Source organism: Ascidiella aspersa, chromosome 3 (assembly GCF_963924565.1).
Source record: "Ascidiella aspersa chromosome 3, kaAscAspe10.2, whole genome shotgun sequence".
NCBI lineage: Eukaryota > Metazoa > Chordata > Ascidiacea > Phlebobranchia > Ascidiidae > Ascidiella > Ascidiella aspersa.
The window spans coordinates 27,801,376-27,829,060 of record NC_139449.1 but is presented as its reverse complement, the minus strand read 5'-3'; the positions used below and the strand labels follow the sequence as shown (position 1 = coordinate 27,829,060).

Here is a 27,685-nt window from a genome sequence, read left to right as displayed (position 1 = left end):
TAAAAAACTACAAATTGCCACTTGACACCTGGGGAGCAGATATGTTTTATTGCACTGCTTTCAAACGACCGACTCATTACTAATTTTTTCTTCATATTGCTAATTTTTTAACCTTATTTCCCTCGCAGACGACTTCACCAGCTACAAGACGAGGCCAAAAGAGTGAACTCCAACAACACTCTTTCGAAGTGAGAAAATATATCAAAAGTATTATGTGTAAACGAAAAAATGAGATTTTGCTAACGGAATTGTTTAACAAATGTGCACGCTCTTTTCTTTATTTTTAAATTACAAACGTCGCAAACTAATTTCTACAACGAATCAAAATATTTTTTCGTTTAAAATTCATCTTTGACTGATCCTACTACACTGAGACCAAAACGGATCAACAAGATTCAAAATTTCAGTCTGGCATAATCACTGCCCATTTTCAACGTTAGGCAAATGCATGTCATTTTCTGTCCACATGTGTTAGCATCACGCTTGCAATGACATCAGAGCCTTGTTTTAATTGTAAAATTGTTCTTTCTGAAAATCTTCAGGGCAATATAATTGCTACTATAGGCGAAAAAAAATATGTACTAGAAACTAGACAAACAATAAAATAATAAAACAATGGACCACATCCTAAAGTCTAAACCACAAGGCGCGAAAAGCTAGATACGCACCCTAGAGCCTTTGTTATTTTGGCAAATTTCAATCATGTCTAATCTCTTGCGAACAGGACCGAGAAACAGACGATCCTTCGCGAGCAGCAGCAGGCCATCATGCGTCCAGTTGTGTACGCGATGCGACGCATCCAGAGAATCACCTGCGCCAAGCCCGAGACCGCGCACGAGCGCTGGTTCGCAGAAAACGTTCAGACCATGATCGACCAGGCCCTGGTCCGGCTTCGTAACCCGCCCAACCCACACAACCCGCAGTCGTGCTGGTCCGGATTCAAGCAGGTAAACGGCTGTGTTGTCCTTTTTGTTAGGTCTACAAGTGTGCGCTGGCTTCTTTTGAAAATCCGCTAGTATATTATATATGCATTTGTTTTATACACCCTACGTTTTGACAAGCATTGAGGGACCAAAATTGATGTATTTAATTAAAAGACCTAATTTTCGGTTGCCTTCCGTCAAGTCCGGTCCAAAAACAATTACTTAAAAAAGTCATTAAAGCACTGCCTTTTGTTAAATTGTACAAACGACCAGTCAAAAAAAAATGTAGTCAAAATGTGGCTTTCTATATGTTGTTTTCCGAAGTTCTATATGCTGTTTGACGCATGGGTGTAATTTTTTTCAAAAGTTTTCACGCACGGTTACACGCATTTTAAATCTAAGCACCAGCGTGCGACTAAATAACAAAAATTATGTGTTTCAAAGTAAACGGTATATTGAAGTATTTTTGGTTAAACTTGTTTTAAAGCCTACTACAAGTCGAAGCAAGTGACAATGTGATGAGACTTGTTTCACGTTCATATATTTGATTACATACAATGAAACTACACCCAGCTCTCTGATTGTCTCAAACATTGTTTCATTTTCAAAGCTCAATATAAATAGCAATTAACTAATGCACCGGCCGCTGATAGTTTGATTTTTGAAGCTAAGCTAATACTATATATTTAGCGTTTTGTACAACTATTGACTGATGTGACTGGGTATTTTTAAGCACCTACACTCTTTACATTCACACAGGTTCACAGCTTTCTGCAGAGCCGCGCGTCTAAGCGAGCCTCTCACCTCCTCAATCTGGGTGAGATCAGCCCCAACCTGATGATGCTGAAATCTACCTCCATGCCCATACCAGGTGCAGTTCATTTTACTGCGCTCTAGCATTACTTTTTCATGATTGTTTTTATGTTGATACTAGATTTTATGTTGATACTAGATTCAAAACAAGATACTTTATTGCCGGGGATAAGTTAAGACGATAGTTTAAAATTGAGACCTATAAATGACATATTGACACTGTTCTCGATTCATGATTTTCCTTGAGCATAAATCAATAAGTAGCTAATTTTTGAACCAAATATCTTCCTATAGGTGGGTAACACGAAAGTTGTATCACTAACCACAAGTCAAAAGCCTACATTTGTTTTGGCATGATTGTCGAAATCACGTGTCGCCCTTTTATCACGTAGCTTTATTCCACTCAGGCGTGACTGACTCGTCTCATCCGATCTCGATCGAGGGCTGCAGCAGCGCAGTTACGATTCTTCCGACCAAGACCAAACCCAAGAAGCTGCAGTTCATTGGGTCGGACGGACGCCGCTACACTTACTTGTTCAAGGTAAATATAACAATCTAAAACTCATCAATGAGGGGCCTGTAAAACTGTTCACTTTAACATTATTATTTGCGACAGTTTCGCATAAAATTAAAATAATACTATGCAGAAGATTTTTATACCGGTTTAAACTTTATTTGTCTTATTTTTTATGTTGCCGTTGGATGTACATTTTTGTTGTAAATTTCTTAGAATTTGTTTTTATCGCAACCACTACGAAAGTGGTTTTGCCAGGACTTTAAGAATAAATTTTTGATTTGAAATTAATGTTTACGAGAATTCACTATTTGACTAAAGCCAGATTGTTAAATAGAAAAAATGTTTTTTTCACTTTGTCTTTGCCACCATTATGTAAAAAGCAAGAATGTTTAGCTTTTTTATTGTCGTTTTGATTTTTTCGTTGCGAAATATTAGTCAAATTCATCAATCACATTTTTTTTTTATTTCCACCGACATTAAACCGGTTTCTTTAATTCACAATTTATTTGCGTTTGCTTAAAGTACACACGAATCGCCAGGCATCCTTGAGGCTAAGGTCGTCATTAATCTTTACTTTGATTTACTTTGATCAACCCAGGGCCTTGAAGATCTGCATCTGGACGAGCGCATCATGCAATTCCTCTCGATCGCCAACTGCCTGCTACGACGTCAACACGAAGGACGTCACTACGTGGCACGTCACTACTCCGTCACGCCGCTGGGCGCTCGTTCGGGCCTCATTCAGTGGGTCAGCGGCGCCACGCCCCTCTTTCTGCTCTACAAGAAGTGGCAGCAACGCCAGGCGATGGCGCAAGCGAGCAAGCAGGTTCGACGTTGATATATGTTGTGAAGCATTTCCACGCTGATGCTTTGGCGTGTTGCCGATTTTTGCTGGCTTTACAAGTGGGGAAAGGGTGCGAAGAGCATAACCGTTCAGTTCAACCTAGTTATTTACATTGCTGTATTTTATAATTAGGTTACGAATGTCACGACCTTTTTTTTTCATTCCATATCACTTTGTGCTTGGTATGTCACTTGCCTAATTTATTGCGTCCGAAACACTGATGATAAATCTAGCTTAAAAAAAGTTTTTAGTGTACCAATTTCAACTAATACGAATTTAATCTACAGGAACCCCAGTCTCAATTCTATCGCTTATAACTAATAACACGTTACAACCTTCCTGTTATTTATATTTAAGTTCAACATAAAAAAAATTCCTTGGAACGTTTTCCGTGATATTACCCTGCTTTAAAATGTCAAATATACCTTTTTAACACTCTACGTCGGCTATTATTTTGCAGCAACAGTCGAACAACGCGATCCCGCCCAACATCCAGATTATGCGACCCAGTGATCTCTACTACAGCAAGCTCAACCCGGCCATGAAGAAAGCAGGAGTGGACGTCGATCGCATCAGCAGAAAGGTTAACTTTATTGTACATCGCCACTTTACCGCACTCTTAAGGTTGCAGTTAAATATTAAAACTTGAGACAAACTGAAGTTATGTTTTGTAGGATTGGCCTTTGGATGTTCTCCGCTCCGTGCTTAGCGAGCTTCTTGAAGAAACTCCCGACGATCTCTTGCAGAAGGAACTCTGGTGTTCGGCAACCGGGCCCGCCGAGTACTGGCACATGCAACAGGTTTGCCTAAACGTTTTGTAAAATAGTGTTATGTACAAGCAAATTGTTTAAACAGTTTTCTGTAATATAGCTGTTTTTGCCCTTGTAGTCTTGTTTCCACCTAGTAGTTGTTTATCTACAACACTAGAATCACCTTATATTTAACAGTTCAACAATTTGATAATTAGTTTTGCTATTCAGGCGTCAACAAATTAATAACTCATATAATTGTAAAAATCCCCCAAATTTGCCAAGTTCAAATTACCCATCAGCTTACTGATCTATACTCTAATGTTTGTTAATGAACTAGATAAATAGCATTGATTTGTAGTAAAAAATTCGTCATCTTGTGGTCTCGTCATAAAACTTTAAAACGGTTGATCTAGTAGCCTAGAAGATTGGATTCGAAGGTATTTTTTCATGTAGGGAGACTGATTTTCTTAATATACCACTCGAAATGTTTGAATACCATCGCATTTAACTTATACCGCCCCTGCATTAGCACAGGAGATATCCTTCGAATCGTAAAGAAACTCTTAACCCTCTCGTCTTGCAGAAATACATCCAATCAACGGCCGTCATGTCCATGATCGGCTACGTCATCGGCCTGGGCGACCGTCACCTTGACAACGTGCTGGTCGACCTTGAAAGCGGCGAGGTGGTGCACATCGACTACAACGTGTGCTTCGAGAAGGGAATGCAGCTGCGGGTTCCCGAACGCGTGCCCTTCCGTCTCACGCAGAACCTGCAGCGCGCGCTCGGATTGGCTGGCGTCGAGGGCGTGTTCCGCAACTCGTGCGAGCAGGTGACGCGATTGGTCGAAATGATCGAATGTCGTGTTTGGCTGTTTTGATTTGAATTTTGACCTGTTGCCTCTTTTCCTCGAACTAAAGCGGTTTAACGTATAATGAGTTTCGGTACTAAGTTGGCTGGTGATTGTAAAATGCATTTTCTAGATATAATGTATTGCTTAATGCTGATTGATGTAGAATTGCGTATGCCTCCAGTGGTTTTATTAAAAATCAAGAGTTTTTAAGATTTTATTTAGAATTTCTGGTTTATTTTTCAAATGCTTAAAACACAATGTTACCGATTTATGAGTGGGGTTTATTGTATTCGTATATAAAATATGCCTAAATTACCATCCATATTTCTATTAAAGTCATCATTTCTATTTATCACCATTAACCTTTTTTTTATTTGCGGATTCTGCGCTTACTACAATTAGTTTGGCGCTAATATTTAGCCACACGTATTTTGACGTGCAAATAAACCAAATAAGAAAGCTTATTTTTATCTTTTCAGGTGATGTCGACTCTAAGGAAAGGACGCGAGACACTTCTTACTTTACTGGAAGCGTTCGTTTACGATCCGCTCGTAGACTGGACAGGTTGGGAAACTTTTAACTCGCCTAATTACAAAAATGTGTAGACTAGTGGGTTTAACACAAAGAGGCGTACCTTGAATGAAAAATAAAGTATTTTGCTTGTAATTAACACAGATTCCATTTTTCTGCTTGCATGTTTAGCTGTGTGCAGTGACTTTGTTTTAAGGGACCTTTGATAACAATTTGATTTTTCATAACACAAGGGTAGGAGTTTTTATAACACAAAGGGTGGGAGTTTAAATGCACACCTTCTCTGAAACGTCCTGTTTTAGTTGAAAATCTTTAAAAAAAATACGACAACACAGTAACAAAGTTGTTCCTTACACCCTATGCACATTTTTACTCGCATAAATCACTTGTAAATTTAACCCTTAACATTCGCTTACCCTCCTACTTTCACGCGCAGGAACCGTTGAAGGTGGGTACGCCGGGGCCGTGTACGGGGGCGGCGGGGGCCAGCAGACCGGGGTGAGGCCTGGGGAAGAGGGTGAGGAAAAGTTGAGCAAGAAGGACATGGAACGTGAGATCACAAGGAGTCTCTTCTCGTCGCGTATCGCCGAGATGAAGCAGGTATCACTTGAAATCGTAAAATACCAACGAAAAAATTGAAATAAAACTTTTACAATACTAAAACTTTCAAATAGCTCGCTAACGAATAGAGCACAATTTTTTGTAGAAAATCACATAAAGAATAAAAGCCATTGAAATTTTTTTAGGCAAAAAAACACAACAGTTTAACGAATACTAAACAAAATCCGGAAGGATTATTAAATAACTGTAAAACACAGTGCCGAGAGTTTCAATTTAAATATGTTTTGACGTTTGTTTTTTACAGAATTTTTTTGTAGCTTAAAAATCAGACGTGCCTTGCCAATTGAATACAGCCTTTAATTCAGTTTTAATTTTTTTGGTGGAAATCTGCTTTATATTCTGTTCTGTTATGTTCTTCTGTAAATTTTCCACAAGTAGAATTGTAGAGCTTACCACAAATATGTAAATCCTTTGTGTTTAAAAAAGCGACAGTATTTTCAATCCACCACATTATTTTCCAGGGCTGGTTCAACAATCGCGACGAAATGCTGAAGGCGCTTCCGATGCTGGTCGACAAACTCAACGAATATAAGACTCACTTCAAGAATAATGTGGAAATGAACGAGAGCATTCAGGTGGCGCTTTTTGTTTTGTCGAGTTTAACCTTTGTTGTTATGTGTAACTATGATGTACAGGACCGTTAATTTAGAAAGTTAATTATCTAAAGATATATACTCATCATCTAAAATAAATATAAAAACACCTCGTTTTGTATGTAACATTTTGACATACTTACGATGCATTTGCTTGAGTCATGCTACGAATACGACCCGCTGAAGTTCGAAAGTAATTCATTACAAGTCACTAATAATAAAGATTAAACCAAGAACAAAACTTAAATCAGTTTGTTTGGATGTTGCGTAATAATATATGTATCTCCTTGTAGCATCAATGAATCATTCATTCCAATTAAGATACTGATGATGCCTATAGGAGCTAAATCTGTAAGTAATAAAAAAACAATTTGTAACACGGCTACACATTTCTTTTGCACTTTTTAGTCGTGGTACAATATAATCTCAACTTTTTTGTTGTGACGTTTTCAGAACCTCCTGGAATTGAAGGCGCAGGTGAAAGTTGCCTTGAACGATACTAGACACCCTTACAGCAGCTTGCCGCACAGATGGCAACAACACAGACAGCAGCAAGCAAAGAAAGAAGGAACTCTGAGTGTTGTGCAGGTAAGATCGATTTGATACACTTGCACATTTTTTGCGTGCTGGCAACGGAAAGGGCGAATATTGAAACACTGTGTAAGCTGCGGTTGTGAATTGGAGACAACCTTTTTTGTCGTTATGATAAGAGATGTTTTATACTTTAGTCTTGTACGATAATTTTTTTTAGTAATTCGACAAACTAAAGTTTTCTTTTATGTACTATGTTATTAAGCAAAATTTTGAATGAACGGCAATAATTAATCTCTAATGGATAAATTTAAACTTTTCGAAAAAAACACACAATTTTCTTACATGGTGTCGTACTTTGAATTTGAACCCTGGCCTACAATCATACCACGCGTTCAAATAGTTATTAAACTAACGCATATTATTCAGGTTGGTGTTGTGTATATAGTTGGGGATCTGGTGGGTCAAGTATTATTAGTTTTTTTTTTCTCCCAGTTTGCAATTTCAATTTAGGCGTCTAGTTTCGTTACTGTACCTAAAAATAGTGGTAGGATTTCAAACCAACGCCATACTTTTTCCTCTAATTCTCTTTAGGTAAACGTTGTGCAGTTTTGTAACTGACTGACAAAGAATGCAGACAAAGTTTTCGTCGAAGCTATTATGAGTCGTTACTAGAAAATTTATTCTGGGATACGTTGCCTTACAACACATTGCAAAGCATTGCGATCGCATTATGGAGAAAGACCCGATATCACTAGACATTCCCATATATTTACAATTTCGTTGCGTTCATCGCAGGACAAGATCTCCCAGTACGAAGTTAACCTGAAGCGCTGCGGTCGATTGCTGGCTGTGCTGCAAAGTCCAGAGCTGGCAGCCCTACTTGCAGAGGCCACAGCCAGCCTTGATCTTGGACCTTGCGCCTTCGAGTGCGCATCCAAGTTCCTCTTTTCAGCTGGTCAGGCTACAATGGTGTCTCAAGCGCAGATGGTAAGATAGTAAGATTTTATTGCCCATTTTTGAGTGAAATTACTGTTTTTAAATTGACCTTGTTTTTTTACCATATAACTTGACTATTTACACTAAACATTTGTTCATTTTGAGGATATATTTAAGATAGTTGTCATGTCACCCCTGACCTTGTGATAATAATTCACCACATCCAATTCATTGTACAAAAAAAAGGATGTGTTTCAACATTATGGCATTCCGGTAGTTGATTTTTTGAGCCAAGTCACAAAATGTACACTTGCTTAATATGGTTGTTCGATATTTATTATCAAACATTGAATCTTGGCTCGCAAAATACACTTGTGAATATAGTTCAAGTAAAAAAAAACAGTAAAAAAGTTTATTATGTGAATAAATGTATGTTTAATCCATTGCAAACTGCACGTGTGTATTTGTTACCGAAGTCAACTTAGAAGCACGCCAAACACTTAACCTTGCAGAATTTATCGCAATCGAATCACTGTATACCTTGCGTATTGCCCACTTAACGCGTTTTCCTATCCCAAACCACAGACAGAAAAGGAACTGGTGACCGTCGGCGAGCAGCGACGACACTCGATGCGTTCCTGCCTGGACGTGCTCAGTCAATACGCCGCGGTGGCAGCCCACTTCCCCCCTCAGGGCGTGCTGCGCTCCCACCGGGAGGCGCTGTGGAGTAGGCGCCTGGAGAAGATGGTGGACGGCTTGCTGAACACCGACTGCGCCGCCGCCCGGGCCGAAATCGAGAAGGGACGCTCCAAGGACGCACTTTTGACGCAGGTGGGTCGATTTATTTGGTACCAATTTGCGCGTGTTTGTTTTGCGATACTGTGGTGGTATATTTAACTACTTGCTACCTTCGCGAAATACAATTGATTTTATAACACATCTGGACCCCCTAAGAAAATGCTCTTAAGACGCACTTTTGACGCAGGTGGGTAGATTTATTTGGTACCTATATGCGCGTGTTAGTTTTCTGGTGCTTTTGGGTACTGTGGTCGGTGGTATCTTTAACTGCTTGGTACCGTCGCGAAATAAAATTGATTCGATAACATCTGGACTGCTAAGAAAATGTAATTCGTTTCGTAAATTGCTGGTATTTTACTTTAAAAAGCTAGTTTTCTACCCATTTATTTACTAAGAAACTTGCGAGATCCTGTTTTTAGGTCGTATCCGCCATTTTTTGTTTTTGAATACCTGCCATTTACTAATATCTCGTTCGTACTTTAGATTAATAATTTTTCACAAGAAAGTTTAGTTTTTTTTAAATCCCGTTATTCAACTTTTCCATTTCTCCATAAAAACTTAAAAAGTCCATTAACGATAAGAATTGCTAAATAGCACAAGAGAGACTTCTAAGCGTTTGTTCCCATAGCGTAAAACGATTAAACATTACATAACATTCGATGAGTTTGTGCAATTATGCCGACCAGTATTACTTCCGAACTCCTGTTCGATCATGACGTCTTCATTTTTCGGCGGTAACTTTGCCTTATCGCATCAGACGCGCGCGTCCAGCGTAAAGGACACGACCCTTCAGCACGAGGTGTCCACGCTCAATGACGACCTGCTCAAGTTGATCAAGCGTCGGAGCCACGAACCCGTCACTGCGTCCATGCTCGCCGAAGCGGAACGCCTGGTCGCCAAGCAACAGGAGAACATCGTTAACTTCGTCAAGGTGATTTCTTCTTGTAGTTGCTGTGTTTATTGCTGCCTTTAAGATTAAGGTTGTCCAACTTTAACTGTAGGCTAAAATGTTAAAGTGAACCACCGTTTTATTCCTGTGGAATAGGTAAAAGTTATAATTGTTTCGGGGTCGTTATCTTATACGAGTTAAATAGTTTACGGCGATTTGCTTAACCTTGGGATTTGTGGTACTGATTAAGCAAAACAGCATGACCTTTTATAATGCGAAAGTAGCTAAATGGAATTTTTTAAGTTAGTTTTACAAGGTTGCTATTGTATAAAACATAACAAAAAAAGTGTTTTTATTATAAAAAAGGTAAAAATTCGCAAAACTAAAAATCATGAAAAAATGCGGCCTAGCTATGTCGTATGTTCCTTCTGTGTCATATAGATTTTGTTTACAACAGTTTCTCTTGCGGTTCGCGACATAATTAGCCAAGAACATTTGCATATAATACATTCAAAAGATCCGTAGACCTCATTGACCAGTTTTAAAAGCGCTTAAATTAATAGGAAGCGTGACCTCTCGACGTTATAACAACCCATGAATGATATTGGACGCAAATAGTCGCGTGCTTTGAACTGTGGCCAATCACGGATTTCAATTCATCAAACACGCGAAAAAAATTGGAATTGTGACAAATCACGCGCTGTGCTTGACCCGACCGTGTCTTGGTCGAAATTCCAAGAACGGCTTACAGAGGCGATCTTTTCAGATTGTAACTCGAGAATGAGATTACCACCGCCGATACACCATCGTGATAACACCATGAACGTTGATTGAGCAAGACACATTTGTTGCACTTTCCTATCAATTTTTGTACAGTAGCGGCCATTAGAAGGACAAGTTTATTGCCCTGAAGAAGATTACCGTAATCGAAACTTTGTCGCTGAATACATATTTGTCAGAAGAACCCCTTTATAATTGATTTTGTCAGAATTGAACAGTTTTTGCACGCCTGCCAAATTCCGCAGGATGGCGCCGGCGAGACCTTGGGTCCATTCACGGCCGTTCTCACCATGTTGCTATGCGAGCTCGACCAGTGCGCCGTCGCCATGGAAACGCATGCGTACAGGGCCGGACACCGCCTGGTCGATATGACGTCACAGGAAGGAGACTGGTTTTTGGAGGAGCTTTGTGGCCTGTTCGGTGAGATTTGTGGAAAAAAAAAAATTTTTGGATTATGTGTAATGCGCCATCGATTCAAGAACCCATAGCTCTAATTTTTTATAATATAAAATTGCATCTTGAAGCTCAATCTTAAGTATATAGTACAAGTTATGATAAACAAACTATTTATGTTGGTTTCTTGTTGATTTTTGTTCTTTTAGTTTGTGTCTAACTTTTGTTATGTTGTTGTATTATTTTAGTTTTCTATAACTGCATGTTGCTAAACACAATCTTAAAAGGTTATTTTTTCCGTCTTTTAACAGTATAGATTTACATACTACAATGACCTTCGTTACAATAACTTTACGTTTTTTTGTTTGCAGCCAACGTGGTTCAACTAATCCGCGTCGGTGACGTGTTGCTGAGCGGGGGAATTCCCAATGCCGGTGACGTCACTGCTGGTTCGGCGGTGATCGAAGCAGGCCGGGCCGTTATGAGTGCGGATAATGTGTTCAGATCGCTGCTTGTAAGTAATTATGAAAAACACTCCTACCAATGATTTTGTTCGGATTCGAAATTTCCCGACGAAGTCGATTAATTTGTCGAAGTCGATTTAAAAGTTTTTAATAATTTTTGGAAAATTGTAAATTTTATTTTTGTGAAATTTGCAAACCTGGTAGTTTTATACTTGTTACGCTATGTACGGTTCTGTAATGAAGCTTGATAATGAACTGCAAAGCCAAAAAGGTCGAGTAGATTGACATCATCTTGATTTGAGACGTTTCGATATGTATCATGGTAGTTTTATATTTATTGTAACTAAGCATTCTTACTTCCTTTACGTTGGAAAATTTACTTAATGCGACTTGGTATACAGTAAGACACTCTTTAAGAATCATAAAACTGTTAATAAAAATTGTTTTCCATTTCCTGTACTTTTGCCAATCAGCTCTTGAAAAAATCTGCAACGCTTTTGTAAATATAGGGGCTTTCCACCTTTCTAAGTACGGAGAAACGTCGTGAACCAATAAACGCGCTTGCATAACGAACGCCGTTCGTGCGTGATCGACTGTAACTGGCAAATGGCAACCCTCATCGCTTTTTCCAGGAGCTGTTTAACAATTTCCGCAACATTATCGCGCCAGAAGCGGTGAAGCATCTGCAGTGCGAAGAACCGTCGGTCGTCGAACTCGTGTCAGCTGTCAGTGCCATCGTGCAGGGGGTCAAACTGGACGACCTCACTAAACAGGTTCGCTTTATGCTCTTTCGGTTGGGTAGGAAAGGCACGTTGTTCGCACTGTGGGCTTTTTGCTCGTTTCGTTGCCAAGGCGTATCATCGACATGTGAAATGAAGGCGAAAGGTTAAGCTTTACGGTGATTCAGCAAGAATATTTCGAATGTTTTATTCCGAACGTTGTGACAATCAACAATACATTCGACAAGCGAAAAGTTTAAATTTTTAGTCCTTCTACATTTTTTTTCTAAAGTTTTGGAAATGTACGACATTTTGTTGAATGGCGAAAGGTTAAAATTAACAATATTTCTGTGATTCAGCCCAAATATACATGTCCTTACCGAAAGTTATGTGAATTAACTACAATAATTTTAAAAGGCAAAAGCATTCGCCGAGCTATAAAATGTCTTCCTTATTCCATGGTTTAGCAAAAATATTTTGAAAATTGTTTTCGGAATTTACGAAAATCGTTAATTTATTATTGAATGGCGAAAGTTAAAATTCAGTCCTTATGTAATGATTCAGCAAACTTATGTTTCATGCTTTTTCAAGAAAATCACAGAAAATAAGAATGGTGAAAGTTTAAAATAATCTCGCTGATAAATTTACCTTTGGCCTACGCAGCTGATGGCCAACTTGCGTAGCCAAGGCGTGCAAAACGGCACCAGCACATCGTACGAAGACGCCCTAGTCGAGGCTCGCCGCTTGCAAAGGCAGTACAACCAACTCTTGCAGGACTCGAGACAGGTGAGCAAGTCTTTAGTGATCAACGATAACGTACGTGGTTTTTGACATTTTAATTTTTTTATATATATATTTCCCTATCGGTCATTTATCGCCTTGTCATTGGCTTTGAGATATTGACGATTCATGCCTCGAAACGTAAGATAACACGTGCAACTTTAAGGTCACACACGGACGTTTCCCAAAATGCAAAACCGAAAAATCACAAACAAGCAGATAAAAAGCGATAAATTTGCGTCCAAATTAGAAAAAACCTTTTGCTGTTTTTGTACACTTTCGATGCACAAATTATTTTTCAACGTGCGCTTAAACTAATGATGAATACAGCTGGGCGATAAAAAATGTTTATTTTTCCCGCAAAAATAGGCACGCTTTCTAAAAAAAATACCAAGGACGGTTCTGTAGAAAATTTCATATATGCCTTGTGCTTTTGATACGACACAGTGTGATGCCAAGTCATCTCAATTTACATAATGAAGGAGGGTTTTTGAGACACCAAGCCGGTATAGTTTAAAGACCAAGCTTCCGAAAAAATAAGCAACACTGCAGGACAGTATTTGTAAACCAACAGGTTGCGACCCAAAATTAGTTCGCAATATAATTTGGTTGGGTTGCCGGCAGTAAGAGTTTGATAATGGGTTTTTTAACATTTGGGTGTAAGCAAATTTTCTCAAACATTGAAAAAGCGCGTAGCTAATAAATTCTTGTTGATTTGTTTTCTTACAAAAAAGGTCAATAAAGAAACAGAGTCGCCTCAGCTTCGCATGTTATCTACACGCTTAGTATTTGAAGCGCCGCGGCTGAAGGTTGAGAAACACTGCTGCAGGACATAGACTTTTAAAATACCATGCATATTATTATTGCGTGCGTGACAAAGACAACTAGGAGCCATAATTTGTTTCCCTTACAGAAACGCAGCGACGAACAGCGCCTGACGGCAGGCCAGATGCTGCTGCAGGCCTTCGACGGTCTCTTCTGCTCGGTGCAGAAGGAGTTCGGCGTCCTGCTCGGTCAGCGCTCGCGTCTCCAGGTTCCTGAGCAGTGGACCTTCCTTGACGCCCTGGTCGAAACCTTCAAGCTGCAAAAGTTCAAGAAGCTTTCCGGTGAGAGGCCTTCTTTTGCTAGTTTGATGAACTGCGCGCAAAACCTATTTTCGTCGATAGAAAACCTATTTTGCGCAAAACCAAGGCTTATAGTTACTTTAAAAACTTAAATTTTGTTTGACCAACTGGGCTGGTGCAAAAGAATAAAAGCTCAATTTCATGATTTTTTTATGTAGTTTACTAAACAAAAGAAAGAGTGTCATTAGTTGTTTTCTTTAAAGATTCGTTCCGCATGAAATAAATAAAGTTTGTAGATTGTTTTAGTAAGCTATAGTACTATTTTCAACTCCCGCATATCCTAATTCGGGTCACGCAAAACCAAGGCTTAGTTGCTTAAAAAACTGAAATTTTGATCGATGAAATGGACCAGTGTAAAGACATCAACTTAGTTTCATAAAATCTATACCTTTCGCTTTTATTTTACCCATACAAGAAAGCAATACTTTTATTAGAGGTTTTCTTTACAAATTTGCTCCGCGTGCATTAAATAACCTTTATAGATTGTTTTATTAAGCTATAGTAATATTTTTAACTCCCGCATACTTTTTAAAGAAAACATTGTCTGCCTTAAACCTGTCCGTACGGTAAACAACATTAAATTTCCGTTCCTATAGGTTCGTCGGAATCACTGCAAGCGATCATGTTCATCAAGCAAGTGCAAGCGATGCACGACTTCTTCGTTTTGTGCCAATCCAACGCCAGAGCTTTCCTCGTCGACAGAATGCCTTCCAGCGGAAAGTCGCCTATCGCAGGTGAGCGGGCTCCCTATGTGTTTCTATTAGTGTGGCCTTTCAAGGTAGCTATTCTTTAAAAATTGGGAAAAATCACAAAAAAGTACACGTGGGGGCTTTATAGCAGCTGTGGTTATATCAGGGAATTTGGTTTTAACATATTTACTGTGTCCATAAACGTCGCTTTGTGACCCTACATTGAACAGCGGAACCGGCAATCCTTTTTTTTTAGTTCAAGTTCGACCAAACTCGATTTGCAAATCATCACGTTTTGTTGGTTTATTAAAAAAATCAAAAAAACAATTGTTAGTTGTTACATGTTACCTGTCTGTAAATGGTAGACATTTGGAATATAAAGATGGTACAGTACCCATAGCGTTACTTTTTCATGACAGGACACCACTACATGGGAAGCAAGTCTCTCTACTCGGAGGAACGACTCGCAAAACCGATCAAACATTTCATCTCACACTTTGTCCAGGAACTTCTAATTGGCATTCCATCTGAGGTAAGACCACACTACGGTTATTTACAACAGTAGTTAGTTAAACAAACGACTGCACTTAAGCCAACTTAAAAAGACAATTCCAGGTGTACGACCTCCCTGATATAGGCAAATCTTGTGAAATAGGTAGAATTTTGTAAACTTTTTCTTTTAACGATTTTTTATAGATTCTTGTTGCTTTAAATTGCGTTTTTAACTAGCGTTTTTCTATGCTCTTGTTGTATTAGGTTTCCGTTAAAATTTGTGGATGTTTTTGTAATATGTATTCAATATGTAAAGACTTTTTTCCATGGCAGCTACTCGGTTACGCCCTGTGCGGCTACATCGAGTTTCAAGGACTCGAACTCGCCAGCTTGGTTCACCACAACAACTCGACTCTGGTCGCCGACGAGGTTTGCAAGGCGGCTATCGAGTCCAAGTACTCGCAGGTAAAACTCGACCTTCTTGCATGACAAAAAGCAGTACAAATAGTATTTGGTTTTCATTAGCCTTTTACCGCCTCTTGCATGTTTAGCATTAGGTTTGTTATGTGTAACAAACATTTTACTCAATACCTGTATCCCCAACAAGCATGCGAAGTGCTTCGCGCCAATGCAACGAAATGTTACACACCGTACAATTCGTGCAATGAATCGTTTTTGAATTGGTTTGATTTTATTTCCGTGTAATTATTCGAACTTGGCTATGATGTGGTTGCATCACTGACTAAAAATAGAAAAGCTTGAATTAAGACTGTGTGTGACAGACAAAACCTTACCTCCCCCTTTTATTAAATATTTAACAGCTTTTTTACAATAGTTTTAATCAAGCTTGCTGACAGTTTACTACGTTTTTTTGCTCCCTCATTCCTCTCGTAGAGCCAGCTGGCAAAGCCTTCGATGCTGGTTTACCAGTTCAACCGCGCTTGGAAGGAATTCGATCGTGCTCAACGACTCGACGCAAACATTATCGCTACAAGATCCAGTCTGCAGAGAGCCCAACTACAGGTAAGTGCACATCTTCCATCGTAGTAACAGTGAGCCTGGTATCTTGGGTTTTCTTGTTTGCTAGTTGTTTTTTTTGTTGCTAGTTGGTGTCAGACCATAGTCAAAATTGAGCTAGGTCTGCTTTAAATTTATTTAGTCGGAAGTTAGTGACTTGATTACGCTATAATCGGCTGAATATCTTGCCCTGGTGTCTACTATTACTCTGCTGTTATGCTGTCGAATGCTTTACATCAATATTACACATGTTAAAATTAGTAACTGCAAAACATGGTATGATTTCATGACATATTTCTAAACAATGGCGGTTTCAAGTACAATTACTTAATGGTGGCAAACCATTGGTTTTCTGTCTTGTTGACGTTTTACAAAAAACACGCACAAAATTCACAGAGATCCTTTTGTATCTTTGTTAACTACCGCATTTTTGTTTTTAAGTTGCGGATCAGTTGTTTTAGGTCGCAATTTGATGTTGCTTACCTTATTATTCTTTTTATTTAAGGTGACCAGGTTCCAGTGGCTCCACGAGGACCTGCTCGAGGCCAGCCCTAACACTTCGTTCGTGCTCCCCCGGCGCCGTGACGTCATTACTGACCTCAACAAGCGCATGGGGGCGCTGCGGCACCTAGACAACGTCTTCACACAAGTTCAGGTATGCGGATCTATTTTTTTGTTTTTCCCTGTTTTTTTACATTTTTTGCTTTCACGAGAAATGGTTTGATAAACTAAAATCTTTATTAAAATATTCGCAATTCATGGCTAACCTTTTACAAATATATTTGCAATAATAAAGCTATATACTTAAGTCGATTTATTAAACTATACTACGTATACACCTTCTCCTTATGTAGACATATTTTCAAAGGTTTTAAAATGATATTATCGAAATAAAATAGACTTTGCATGATATATTTCGACTATCATAGGATATATTTTTAAATTAATTCGAAGATTATTAATTGTAATTCTACATCTTAAATGCAATTCTACATCTTAAATGCAACATTCGGTTCCACCAACTTCAAAGAAAGTGTCATTACTTTTTTTCGCGACCTACACCGGTGTCGTGAAATAACCCTCTTAAAATTTCCAGGACAAGGCAATGACGCAGAATACCTCGATCCAACAGCGCCTCAAGTGGGCTGCGGGCGCCAACCCGAGCCTGCAAACTGTACTCAGCTCGGTGGAGGTCGACGTGCAAGCCAGGTCGAGACTGCTTGAGAAAGAAGCGGCGCTCAGGTGAGCTTGTATAACCGATGACTTGTTGTGGCTTTCTTATGGCAAGAGGGACTGTGTAATGTTTCTCGTCTCCGTTTTTAATAGTCACAAACTTTTTAAATTATTGTTAAAAATAACGTGCCAGCTGTTATTACTATACGTGTATACATAACCTAAATTTAAACCAGAGTACATTTTCGAATGTGTAGTAAAACACCAACAAATTTTTTACAAAAAATATGTGGCCTATTTCAATGCAGTGATCGGTAAACAACAACCCGTTGTTAATGCAAAACTCGAGTGAAATGCCCAATTTGCAGCGATTCATAATATGAAAATATAAACTTCATATTGCTTTACTCCAACTGCTCCAATTCACGACGTCGTTTTGTAAACCTTTATTTAAAGCGGACTTTGTCGGTTGTTAAACTTTACTCACATTTTTTTATGTCTTTCTGTAAATTTTTATCAACTTGTCTGCTTTTAGCTCAAAGATCCTGGACATTTGCGAGAATGCGGTCAACTTCGAACAGACGCGACTCGGCGGCGCCTCGGTTGACGGCGAGTCCGAGTTTGTTCGCCTGCTCGACTCGTGCGAGTCGGTTTGCCGAGTAGTGGCCACCAACCCGGTCCACATCGACCCCCAGGAACACCTTGCCGTCGAATTGCTGGTAATAGTTTTATTGCTAAACCCTTCTTTACCTAGTAAAATGTGGCTTTTTCTAATATGGACCGAACAGCTTTACAACCTAACTGGACTGTACACTGTACAGTCAAAGTGCAATGCGACTGCCTTAAAATAACAGTGGTAAATAATAGTATTGTTTTTATTAAAATAATAATAACGCAAATAAACGGTTTTAAATAGCTAGACCTTTTTTTCGGTCGCCTTAACTGGAACTTTGATATATGTTATAAGAGCGATAGTGCCAAATTTGCCTGTCTTTTGTAGACAAATAGTCACTATGTAATATTAGTAAATTTAAATATTACTTGTCCAGTAAAAAACAAAACAATTTTTATTGGGGATATAAAGCTATCTATCGTCTGTGTTAACTCGTACCAAGATTAACTGTGGGTTAAATTTCTTGGCTAACAAATTCACTTTAGTCTTTTTAAACTTGGACTTTTACAGCGAAGTGCCAGGTTACTTAACATTAAATCATTAAATGACACGAAGTTAATATAGAACTACTTTTTATATTCTTCAAGCCGCCCAAGCCTGGAAATAAAACCGACGAGTGGCTTCACAAGGTCTCCGACAAACTCAACTCGAGCGTGGCCAGGAACCGACAGTTACGTCAGCAGGAGGAACAGAAGATGGGATTGGTCAAGTCGAGGCTTCGCGACCTGGTCAGCTCGGTCAAGCAGCTGCTGTCCGGACACAGTCGACTCCTGTCTGACGTCAAGACGCTACTCAAGACCATGGCCAAGGTGCGCGTTTTTTGGTCTTTTTTCATTTAGTTTAGGGCCGAAATGTACTACAATAAGCATCTTTTCGCAAACTTTGCCAAAAGTTACTGTAGCATTTGCACTTTTTTCCAATCCTGGTGTTACCTGGTTCATTTTCTAGTCTTTTTTCTGCGTTGATGTAAAACGTTTCCACGTTTCCAAAACACGAAAGTCATTCAATATAAACCATTATAAAAAATGAAATGAGTTTGTTACATCTGTAAATGTATTTTAAACACTGGAAAATAGAATCATACTTAAATCTCATTCAATGCAAATTATTTAAAAACGTACACCAAAACCTGACTAAGCGGTGATCAGCTTCTACCGCGGTCTGTTGTTTAATTCCTCCATTTCCATTTCCTTTTTTGTGTAGTTTGGCAGTTTTAGTAATTGTAAACAAATAAAATGAATAAGATGTTGCTGCTAGGCATTGTTTCAATTGTAATAGTGTTCTAGCGGCAAAATTTATTTAAAGTACCAAGTTTACCAACGTTTCCAATTATTGATATTAGTGCAGGATGTTATAGTCACGTTCGAATACGCCATAATACATTATTTTTAAGTTCTGAATTTAGTTATTTTGCAAAAAAAATAGCTATTAGTTTAATTAAAGTTTCAAACTTTGTCGAATAAGCGCAGTCAGATCCCACTCACCATGTTGTGTTCTAGTTGCTGAAACGGAATTCGGACTCGTGCATTGGACACAATCTTCTTCAGGACAATCAAACAAATCGAATTCAATACTTTTCAAATAACCCTTTTGGTATTTACAGGAAGAGGACACGGGAGAGGATCCTAGCTCCTCCGGAGGCAACAACAACAGCAGCAGTGACTCCTCCTTCAACCCATCTTCCGCTTCCTCCCGCATGGGGAGCGTGCGCAAGTATATGGAGCGCTACAAGGAGCTCACCTCGATGTTGAGCGACACGCTGATGGACGTGCTCCAGGGATGCGAGGCTTCCACCATGCTCGATCCCGACCCGCTCATCGAGCGTCTCACCAACATCGCCGGCATGGTGGTCGGGTGGGTACTTTGTATAATGTTTTAATGACTTAACGTACTGTTTAAGTTACTGTTTTCCATTAAGTTACTGTGTTTAATGATTTTGACAGGACTTTTCTTACGTCATTTGGGACAAATGACTCGACTTGATTACTAATTTACGTAGTTAAACATTTACTTTGTATTACAAATACAAACACTGCTTCTCAACCTATGGGTCGCGGTTTGGTTTGGTTTGGTTTGGTCGCCGACTGCAGTATTTCACATTTTTATACTAATTGAGATTGGTTCTGAGCAAAATTTTTCAATTAAGCAAATTAAGGAAGCAATACAAATAATGTCTTATGATAATTATTGAATTTCGAAATTCCTTATGCTAATGCTAATGCTTATTTTTTGTTCTCTTGCAAGAAGTTAAGTTTTTATTTCGCTTACAAGAAAAAGCAATTGGGTCGCCAAAGCTTAGTTGTCATATACTTACGCTTACTATTTGAATTGCCGCGAAAAAAGGTCTGAATTAAAAAAAGACGATTGATTTCGCAGTAGCGTAAGAAATTCAGATCTATTTAGTTCAGAACTTGCTGTTTTATGACAAGCAGTATCTTTTCCAGCGCCTTGTTTAACAGCAAACCATAAGCGAAGAGCATACGTTTAAATGTGTTTGTTCGGTATCAATGATCCTTTTTGAATCCGAATTTGATCAAACATCTTATTAATTTATTCTTAAAGTCAACCTTCTTTCAACGCAGTGTCTACGAGGACCTGGTGGCCTTTGCCAACCCTTACTTGGACAACGCGGTCGACAAGAACCACCCTACATTTGCCACAGCTCTTAAGGTGGGCACCGGATTACCCCTAATCAACCCCCATCGTAGCAGCCCGGGCCCCAGGAGGGGCAACGGCCTGCTGGCTAACTCAACCGCTTCCCCATCAGCGGCCACCCCCAACACACCGCCCCTGGGTCTAGAGGGCGGCCTTCCCGAGGCCGGCGGTTCGATTCCCGCCCGGGGTGCAAGCGGAGCACAGAGTGGCGCGGTGGTGAGCGCGAGCCCGAAGAAGAAAGTTCGCGATCCGAAGACCGGGAAAGGTAAGAACTTTGTTTCTGCTTGAGTATTGTTTTATTTTTTTAAATGACAATGCAAATAGGTGATTACCAATTTAGGTAACAATTCAAACATACTTAGAACTGTGTGTTCTAATTAGTGTTGCCATTTGTAAACCCATGTGGCATATCTGTTAGAGTTACGATAACTTGAGACCAGTGGTTCCCCACCGGGCTGCCGCGGCACTCTAGGATGCCATTTTTAACGCTTAAGGGTGCCGGAAGATATTTCAAATTCTTTAGGATTCCAATTTTTTCTTTATCAACCTTGTTGCACAGTTAATGTGCTATTTTAATCTTATTTATTGTAACGGTACAGTTAACCACTCAGCAAAAATACTAGCCGCGAACTGTTTATAATTTTTCTAGGGTGCCGCAAGCTAAAAAAGGTAGCGAAAACTCACTTAGACAATACGCCAAAGTTAATCATGATTAAATATTTTAACTTGACTTAACAGTCTTCTCAATATCCGAAGGGTGCTAGTATTTAAACCGTGACATGCACATCACAACCCGTCAACCCGCCTTTCTGACAAAGTAGAAATAGTCTGCACCGAACTAAGTTATTCTACATTGCTTTTATCCAGTAATTTTCTTTTTGTAGACTTCACCTTTTTGTTCATATCACAAAAAGTTCTCGGATAGCCCACATCGACCGCTCGGTGTTGTAACCGATTTTGATTTTGATTTTACAGCGATCCAGGAGCGGAACTACTTTGCCGTCAGTGTTTGGAGGAAGGTGAAGGCGAAGTTGGACGGGAGAGAAGGAGAGTCGGGCAAGCGGATGCAGGCCGCCGAGCAGGTAATTATCTTCTAACATGTTGCTGCGCTTTTAACTTTGTGACTCGTAGAAATACAAACAAAATATGATTTACACCTAAACGTCAATCCAAATTTTGGTATTATAAAATGGTCTGAGCCAGCAATAGGTTGTCTGGGGTATCGCCGTGTAGTGTTTAATAAACAATAACTTCACAATATTAACTAAAAGTTTAGCAATATACATAGACTGTCGCTTAACATTTGTGTTTATGTGTGAACCAGTCGTGCTAATGACGTCACCATTACACTAAAAACGGTTGAGAACCACTGGTCAAAACTAAACACGACGGTTGTTTGTATCTGCGAGACGGAGCGCTATGCTTAAGGTTGCTTAAAAATAAATATATTTTTTCACGTAGCACGTTTTAACCTCCATTGTCAATTTTATTTACCCTTATTTTAGTAGTTAAGCCAATCCGAAAGGAAACAAGACTTTATTTTAATTTAAATCTCTTTATTCCGCAGGTTGAGCACGTGATCAGCGAGTCGACATCACGTGACAACCTGGCGCTCCTGTACGAGGGCTGGACTGCCTGGGTGTGACGTCACAGCAGGTGTGCCCGGCGCCCAGAGTGCCCGATGCCCCCCTAAATCTCTCTCTCTACTCTGACGTGATGCAGTGTCTCTACTATGTCTCCCCATGTCTCCCTGTCAATGATAGAATCAAGCCGGCGCAGTTTCGTTTCCCATATTCACTCCCCGAAACGCGTTTGGCTGTCATTCGAACGAAAACGAGGAAAATTGAGCAGCGGCGGTGTGTAACGCAGAAAAAACGTAAGAGCAAAAAATTAACACCATCTTCCAACAAACGAGCAGCGAAATATGGGCGTGACTTGAGTGAAAATTGCTGTCAGACGAAAGCGCTTCGGTTACTTTGGGAGACAAGAAAATACGACTTCCACGAACGCATCTACGGTTTAATTAATTACGTTTTAAGGATTTCCGCTGCATAGCGCGCAAGCAGCCCGTTGGTTAAAGCTGGCGCTATTGCCACGTTCAAGTCTAAACGCCCGGAGATTTGCCGAGTTAAAAAAACGTAACGTGTCAGATTCCCATTAGTTTGAACGCCGTTCCTTTTCACTTACTTTAAAGACAAAGGACGGCTTTTTTGCGAAAGCTTTACTATACCACAACCCCTTGGCCCACGAAGTTCGGTTTCTTTTGAGTATTGATTATTGCGAAGAGCGCAACGAGTTGAGAAGGTCTGTGTACATAGGAGCGAGAGGCGGTTAGTGTTGTTGCTGTGTTAATTGATATTCTGTTCACCTGTTTTTCGTAAAACCTTAAAAGGAGACTTTCTGTGTAGAGTGGGTACTTTGAAATAAAAATGTTTGTATGGAAGTAACAATAAACCCAGAGTTGGTATTCGACTTCATTAGAACTTCGTTTTTAAACATTACCAATATTTAATTCCGCTGTAGAGGCCATTTTACAGAGGCCATTTTATGCAGAACAGTCTCACAAAAAAATATTAAAAAAACATGTGGTGTATTTTGTTTTTTTTCGCGGTAGGGTATTGATTTTCTTGGTGTACGGTGTTAGTAAACTTGGCAATAATCGCTCAAGTATAGTCAGTTTTTTTCTCTTGACAAATCAATCACCTTTGCCGCACAGTTAAAAGTTTTCTCGTGTGAATACAATCGTCCAGATTTTCGATGTTTATCACTTGCAACAAAAATGTCGCATTGCTTAAAACGCTCGACCCAATATGTATCTAATCACGCAAACTTGTCACCTAACTTTGTGTATATATATTCCAATGTCTGCCATGCCAACTGCCACCAAAGGGCCTTTACGTTTAGAACGATTTTCTTGTTAAAACACCCAAGGCTAAAATACCCGTCTGTTTTTTTTTTCATCAAAAAAGTTAAAAATCGATTTTTTTCTTAGTGAGTGCATGAAATATTAATTTTACCTCTTCTGAGATTTTTCCGTTTGTATTGTCGAAATCGTTTTACCAACCATCAGCCGAAAGCATTGACAAAGTAACGGCTTTGGGACAATAGTAACCAGATAGCGGCCGAGGCCTTTCGACGGCTTGGCTTAGCTTGTGATTTGGCGTGTGTGTTTTGTGTTCGTGAAATAAAATACTGTATAGACACGGGCGTGTTGGTATTGTTCTCGGCCGTTTACCTGATTTAAAGACTTTAAATGACCGTTCAGCTGTTTAGCAGTTTAGCTGCGGGACTGTAGGACACCCACGTGGATTTTTGTAACCTACTTGGCACGAAACTGAAATGGATAGAGCACTAACATTATTTGGCAACTGTTTTATTAAAAGAAAAATACACTATTTTGTGACATGATTGTAAAAACTATTGAGCCTAGTAAGAAACTCGGAAGTTACCCTTTGAAGTAAACGCACAACTTGTCTTCCGTCAATTTGCTTAGACATAACCACACATAATGATTCTAAGCAATGCGTTACGTCCATGTAACCTACGTAGATGAGAAAAAGTACGTGCCTAGTGTAGGTAAAGCGCTGGGTGAAAATCTTATTAACGTGGATGTTGAAAAATAAAGAAAAAGGTAAATGTCGATGAAAGGTGTAAAAGGAACAGGCAGCACAATAAATCGGATGTTATCAGATCAGGAATTAACAATACATTACACATTTCCTGGCAAAAACCTAGGATGATGTTACCTATGAGGCTAAATAAAAAGTAATTACTTGGCGTGATTGGCAAAGCAAGAAATTAAAAACTGGTATTGGCCTTAGCAGCAGCCAGCAGCGTGAACGCGTTGAGCCTCATCCCAGCTGGAGGGTTTCGTACATGCCGCTACGCTGTCTTTGCTCGCTCAAGACACGATTTCCCGAGCGCTTACGGTGGTTGTTGTCAGCGGTGGCAGTAGGAAGTAATATCTCTCCTAAAATTACATAAGTGCCGTTGATTCAAAGCGCTTTGTATCCGATAAATTTTCAGCGGCACGGTTGGGATATTTCAATATATGGATAAATTTTGTCTTAATTTGATGTAGTAAGTTTTTATTTGAAAAAAAAAACTAACTACATTACAGGCACAGTTAATTTTAAGTGTTACATACAAATAAATAAGGTAGGCTACTGGTACTGTAACAACTGTTAGATTGCTTAACTTTTTAAAAGATAATGAAGCGTTAGTTGTAGAAAATTAACAGCTGAAGTAAATTCATTTATGTGTAAACAGCGGCGGATGGCTGTTGGCTAGGGCAATAGGCTATATTCGCTTACAGCTTACCAGATTTGACGCAGATATGATTAACTGTGCAACAAAGTTATTTTTTTTGGTACTTTTATCGTACAAAAAAATGTATCAAGAAGCTTACAAATAGAGCAAAAAATGGAATCTTAAGAATTTGAAATATCCCTCGGAACCCTGGAGCGTTTTGAATGGCACCCCAGAGTGCCGCGGCACCCCGGTCGAGAACAACTGGGCTACTCGCTTACAACTTACCAGATATGACGTTGAAACGCGGCGGTCTTTTCCTCGCATGAGGGACTCCTTGTCCCAGATTCCTCCCGAGTGAATCGTGAACTGTTCTGTAGGAAGTTACGTAAGAAGGTCCACTGTCCATGTCCGTCACGTCCATCATCCTTCGACCGTGGGTGTTGTTAACCCGATTTCGAACCTGGACCGATCGCATGTATTTTACCTGAAAACCCAATAAATGTACCGTCAAGGGGAAAGGTACCGTCAAGGGGGGTAAAAGTAATAAAAGTACCGTCAAGGGGGGGGGGGGGGCTACTTTGAACACTTTTTAAAGTTATTTTTCTGTATTTTTTTTACTTTTTATGCTAATTATCTGAAATTTGGTTAAAACTGGGGCTGTGTATAGATGTTTCAAATGGTATTTTTTCTTGTTTAAAATAACAAATTTTGGGGGATTTCCCGCCAAATTTCTATGTGTTCAAAGTTAGGTAGAGGGTATTCTAACTTTAAACACTACATATTACAAGCACTTTAGGGCTTAATTGACAAGCTCTGTTCAAAGTTAACACTTCACATAGCATTATTAGTAAAAAAAACTTGGGTATTTAAAACAGGTTTAGTGAAATAATTGCCAAAAGGGCTACTTTTAAGTAAGAAGGGCCGCAATTTCTAAAAATCAAATCTCTTTTTCTGAAATCGGCCCCATCACCGTTGACAATGTTTGACTCGAATAGGCTGTATAGTTTCGTGATCCAAGTGATCGTTTGTATGCACGAACTATGTTTTACAGCGCTTATCAATAATCTAGTTCATAAAATATGATGAATTAATGAATGTATTTTTATGCTGAAAAAAAATTAAACTTCAGTATCCATATCATTTGCATGGTCAACGAAAGTACCACTAAGGTATGACGATTCTAAAGTACGACATTATTTATCAGTGATAGTTTAATGCAACAACAGCACGTATAGGCTACTTTGAACAGCACTAAAAACGTATTGATGTCGCCAGAAAAGTATAGGTGGGGCTACTTTGAACACTGTTCAAAGTTAGACACACCAAAATAAAAAGATGACCCACTTTAGTAATTTTTAGATAATGAACGGTATTCTCAACATAAACCCAGTTTTGAATTATCTTTCGTGTGCTCATACAATTCTTAGCATTTCACTGAAAAAAATAGATCAAAACCTCTTTTACTTTCCGAGATCCAACTAGAAGTTTCCAGACTATACTTACAAAGTACCAAATGTTGATAAAAGTCACGTGGTGCAGTTTCAGTATCAAAGCAGTCCTTACTGTCAACATAGACATTTTGTTTTAAAATATTCGGAAAGAGCGGGTATTGAAGTCTATTTCATGAAATTTTCAGGGAAAACCGATTTATATTGTGTATTTTACAGACCTTAATGTATGGTGCAATGGATTTTTTAAGTTCTGTTCAAAGTAGCCCCTCATGTCGGTACGCAACTTGATAAGAAAATTAAAATTTAAGGCAGCATATACGTTGGGAGCGCAGTAACAGTTAACGATGCTTTACATACGATTTCGACGTTCAACGTTCTACTTTTATTCGTGGAGTATACAGCAGCCAAGTAGAACTAAGCAAAGAAAATATTTTTTCTCATCTATCTTGTTACTTGAAACCCAGAAAATCTCGCAAAGGGCAGACAGCAATAAAATCCTTTGATGGGAGTCTAATTGCTGTGGAATCCCTAATTACTTTGGGAGACAAGTGGCACTTCCCTACAAAACCGAGCAGCCATTACCGATTCGCCAGCCTTCGGAGGGTACATGTCGCCAGTTATTGTGTTGAAGTTTTGCGCTCTATCCATTCCGATGTCCCATTGTGACGTGAACATGGATGGACATGTCGGGGGCCTTCGAACCCCTGGTAAGTTGGGACTTCCTTGAAAATACTGAAAACAAAGCAAATGTTTATGTGTTTAGCAAGGTACCGGTTCTAGTTTGACAAGCTAGGAACTGCGCCAATTAGCTAGGAAATAGCATAACACTTTGTTTGGTGAGGCATTCATCAAGTTACATTTACGATAGTTTAGCTTTCTACAACTGGTATTAACTAAATGCTGATGGCAGGTAAACTTACATGTTTGTATAGCGTGACGTAGTTCAACTTTGGCTTACTTCTGTCCAACGTTAGAGTAGTTCTGTGAATGGGCCTTGCGCCCTTGTAAGACACCCATGGTCGCTTAAAAGTTCTCTCCTTGTAGGTTAAGTCGCCTATCACAGGAATGTGTGTGGAGGTCTGTGTCCGAAGTGTGATGGCACTTTGGCCGAGCCTTATAGGCGGTTGCCGAAGTGTTGAATCGAAGGCAAGCATGATTTAACTGCAACGAACGAATAACTGCAACGATAAATAACAGCACAACAATAAATTATCAGCTCCATTTATCTATCGACTTTGATACAACAAAATGGTAAATAACCGTTAAAGTTGCTTGTCTCGAGACCTGGTATTACGTTAAGTTCTTGTCATTTCGCGTGTTCAGCTACAAGTCATCTTAAACGCCACATTTACTTACCCTATATTTGTTGACAGCCAAACTGTTGGCCAACAGATTACCTGTCAGCGATTTAGAGTGGGGA

General features: G+C 39.3%; 2 protein-coding genes across 2 annotated transcripts in view; one reads left to right on the top strand and one right to left on the bottom strand.

The window, feature by feature from the left end:
- Positions 1-23,758, top strand: part of LOC146161306 (serine/threonine-protein kinase SMG1-like) — a 52,640-nt gene extending 28,882 nt beyond the window's left edge. The window contains exons 37-68 of the mRNA XM_083383624.1: positions 129-188; positions 725-947; positions 1,683-1,794; positions 2,144-2,277; positions 2,852-3,079; positions 3,564-3,680; positions 3,772-3,897; positions 4,433-4,681; positions 5,182-5,266; positions 5,670-5,833; positions 6,316-6,429; positions 6,901-7,035; positions 7,777-7,968; positions 8,503-8,748; positions 9,473-9,646; positions 10,630-10,804; positions 11,149-11,291; positions 11,874-12,014; positions 12,624-12,746; positions 13,654-13,846; positions 14,461-14,598; positions 14,973-15,085; positions 15,379-15,510; positions 15,940-16,068; positions 16,568-16,717; positions 17,159-17,304; positions 17,771-17,954; positions 18,496-18,719; positions 19,565-19,762; positions 20,491-20,828; positions 21,539-21,645; positions 22,131-23,758. Coding sequence (XP_083239750.1) covers positions 129-188; positions 725-947; positions 1,683-1,794; positions 2,144-2,277; positions 2,852-3,079; positions 3,564-3,680; positions 3,772-3,897; positions 4,433-4,681; positions 5,182-5,266; positions 5,670-5,833; positions 6,316-6,429; positions 6,901-7,035; positions 7,777-7,968; positions 8,503-8,748; positions 9,473-9,646; positions 10,630-10,804; positions 11,149-11,291; positions 11,874-12,014; positions 12,624-12,746; positions 13,654-13,846; positions 14,461-14,598; positions 14,973-15,085; positions 15,379-15,510; positions 15,940-16,068; positions 16,568-16,717; positions 17,159-17,304; positions 17,771-17,954; positions 18,496-18,719; positions 19,565-19,762; positions 20,491-20,828; positions 21,539-21,645; positions 22,131-22,208 — 5,071 coding nt within the window. The 3' untranslated portion in view covers positions 22,209-23,758. The remainder of the gene's footprint in view (positions 1-128; positions 189-724; positions 948-1,682; positions 1,795-2,143; positions 2,278-2,851; positions 3,080-3,563; positions 3,681-3,771; positions 3,898-4,432; positions 4,682-5,181; positions 5,267-5,669; positions 5,834-6,315; positions 6,430-6,900; positions 7,036-7,776; positions 7,969-8,502; positions 8,749-9,472; positions 9,647-10,629; positions 10,805-11,148; positions 11,292-11,873; positions 12,015-12,623; positions 12,747-13,653; positions 13,847-14,460; positions 14,599-14,972; positions 15,086-15,378; positions 15,511-15,939; positions 16,069-16,567; positions 16,718-17,158; positions 17,305-17,770; positions 17,955-18,495; positions 18,720-19,564; positions 19,763-20,490; positions 20,829-21,538; positions 21,646-22,130) is intronic.
- Positions 23,759-23,926: 168 nt separating this feature from the next.
- On the bottom strand, positions 23,927-27,656 carry LOC146161305 (uncharacterized). Its single transcript, XM_083385600.1, has 5 exons — positions 27,622-27,656; positions 27,186-27,443; positions 26,848-26,997; positions 25,100-25,298; positions 23,927-24,533 (listed from the first exon to the last, which is right to left on the bottom strand). Exons 2-5 carry the CDS (start codon positions 27,417-27,419, stop codon positions 24,415-24,417), a joined length of 702 nt encoding a protein of 233 aa, XP_083241726.1. The 5' UTR covers positions 27,420-27,443; positions 27,622-27,656; the 3' UTR covers positions 23,927-24,414.
- Positions 27,657-27,685: the final 29 nt, after the last annotated feature.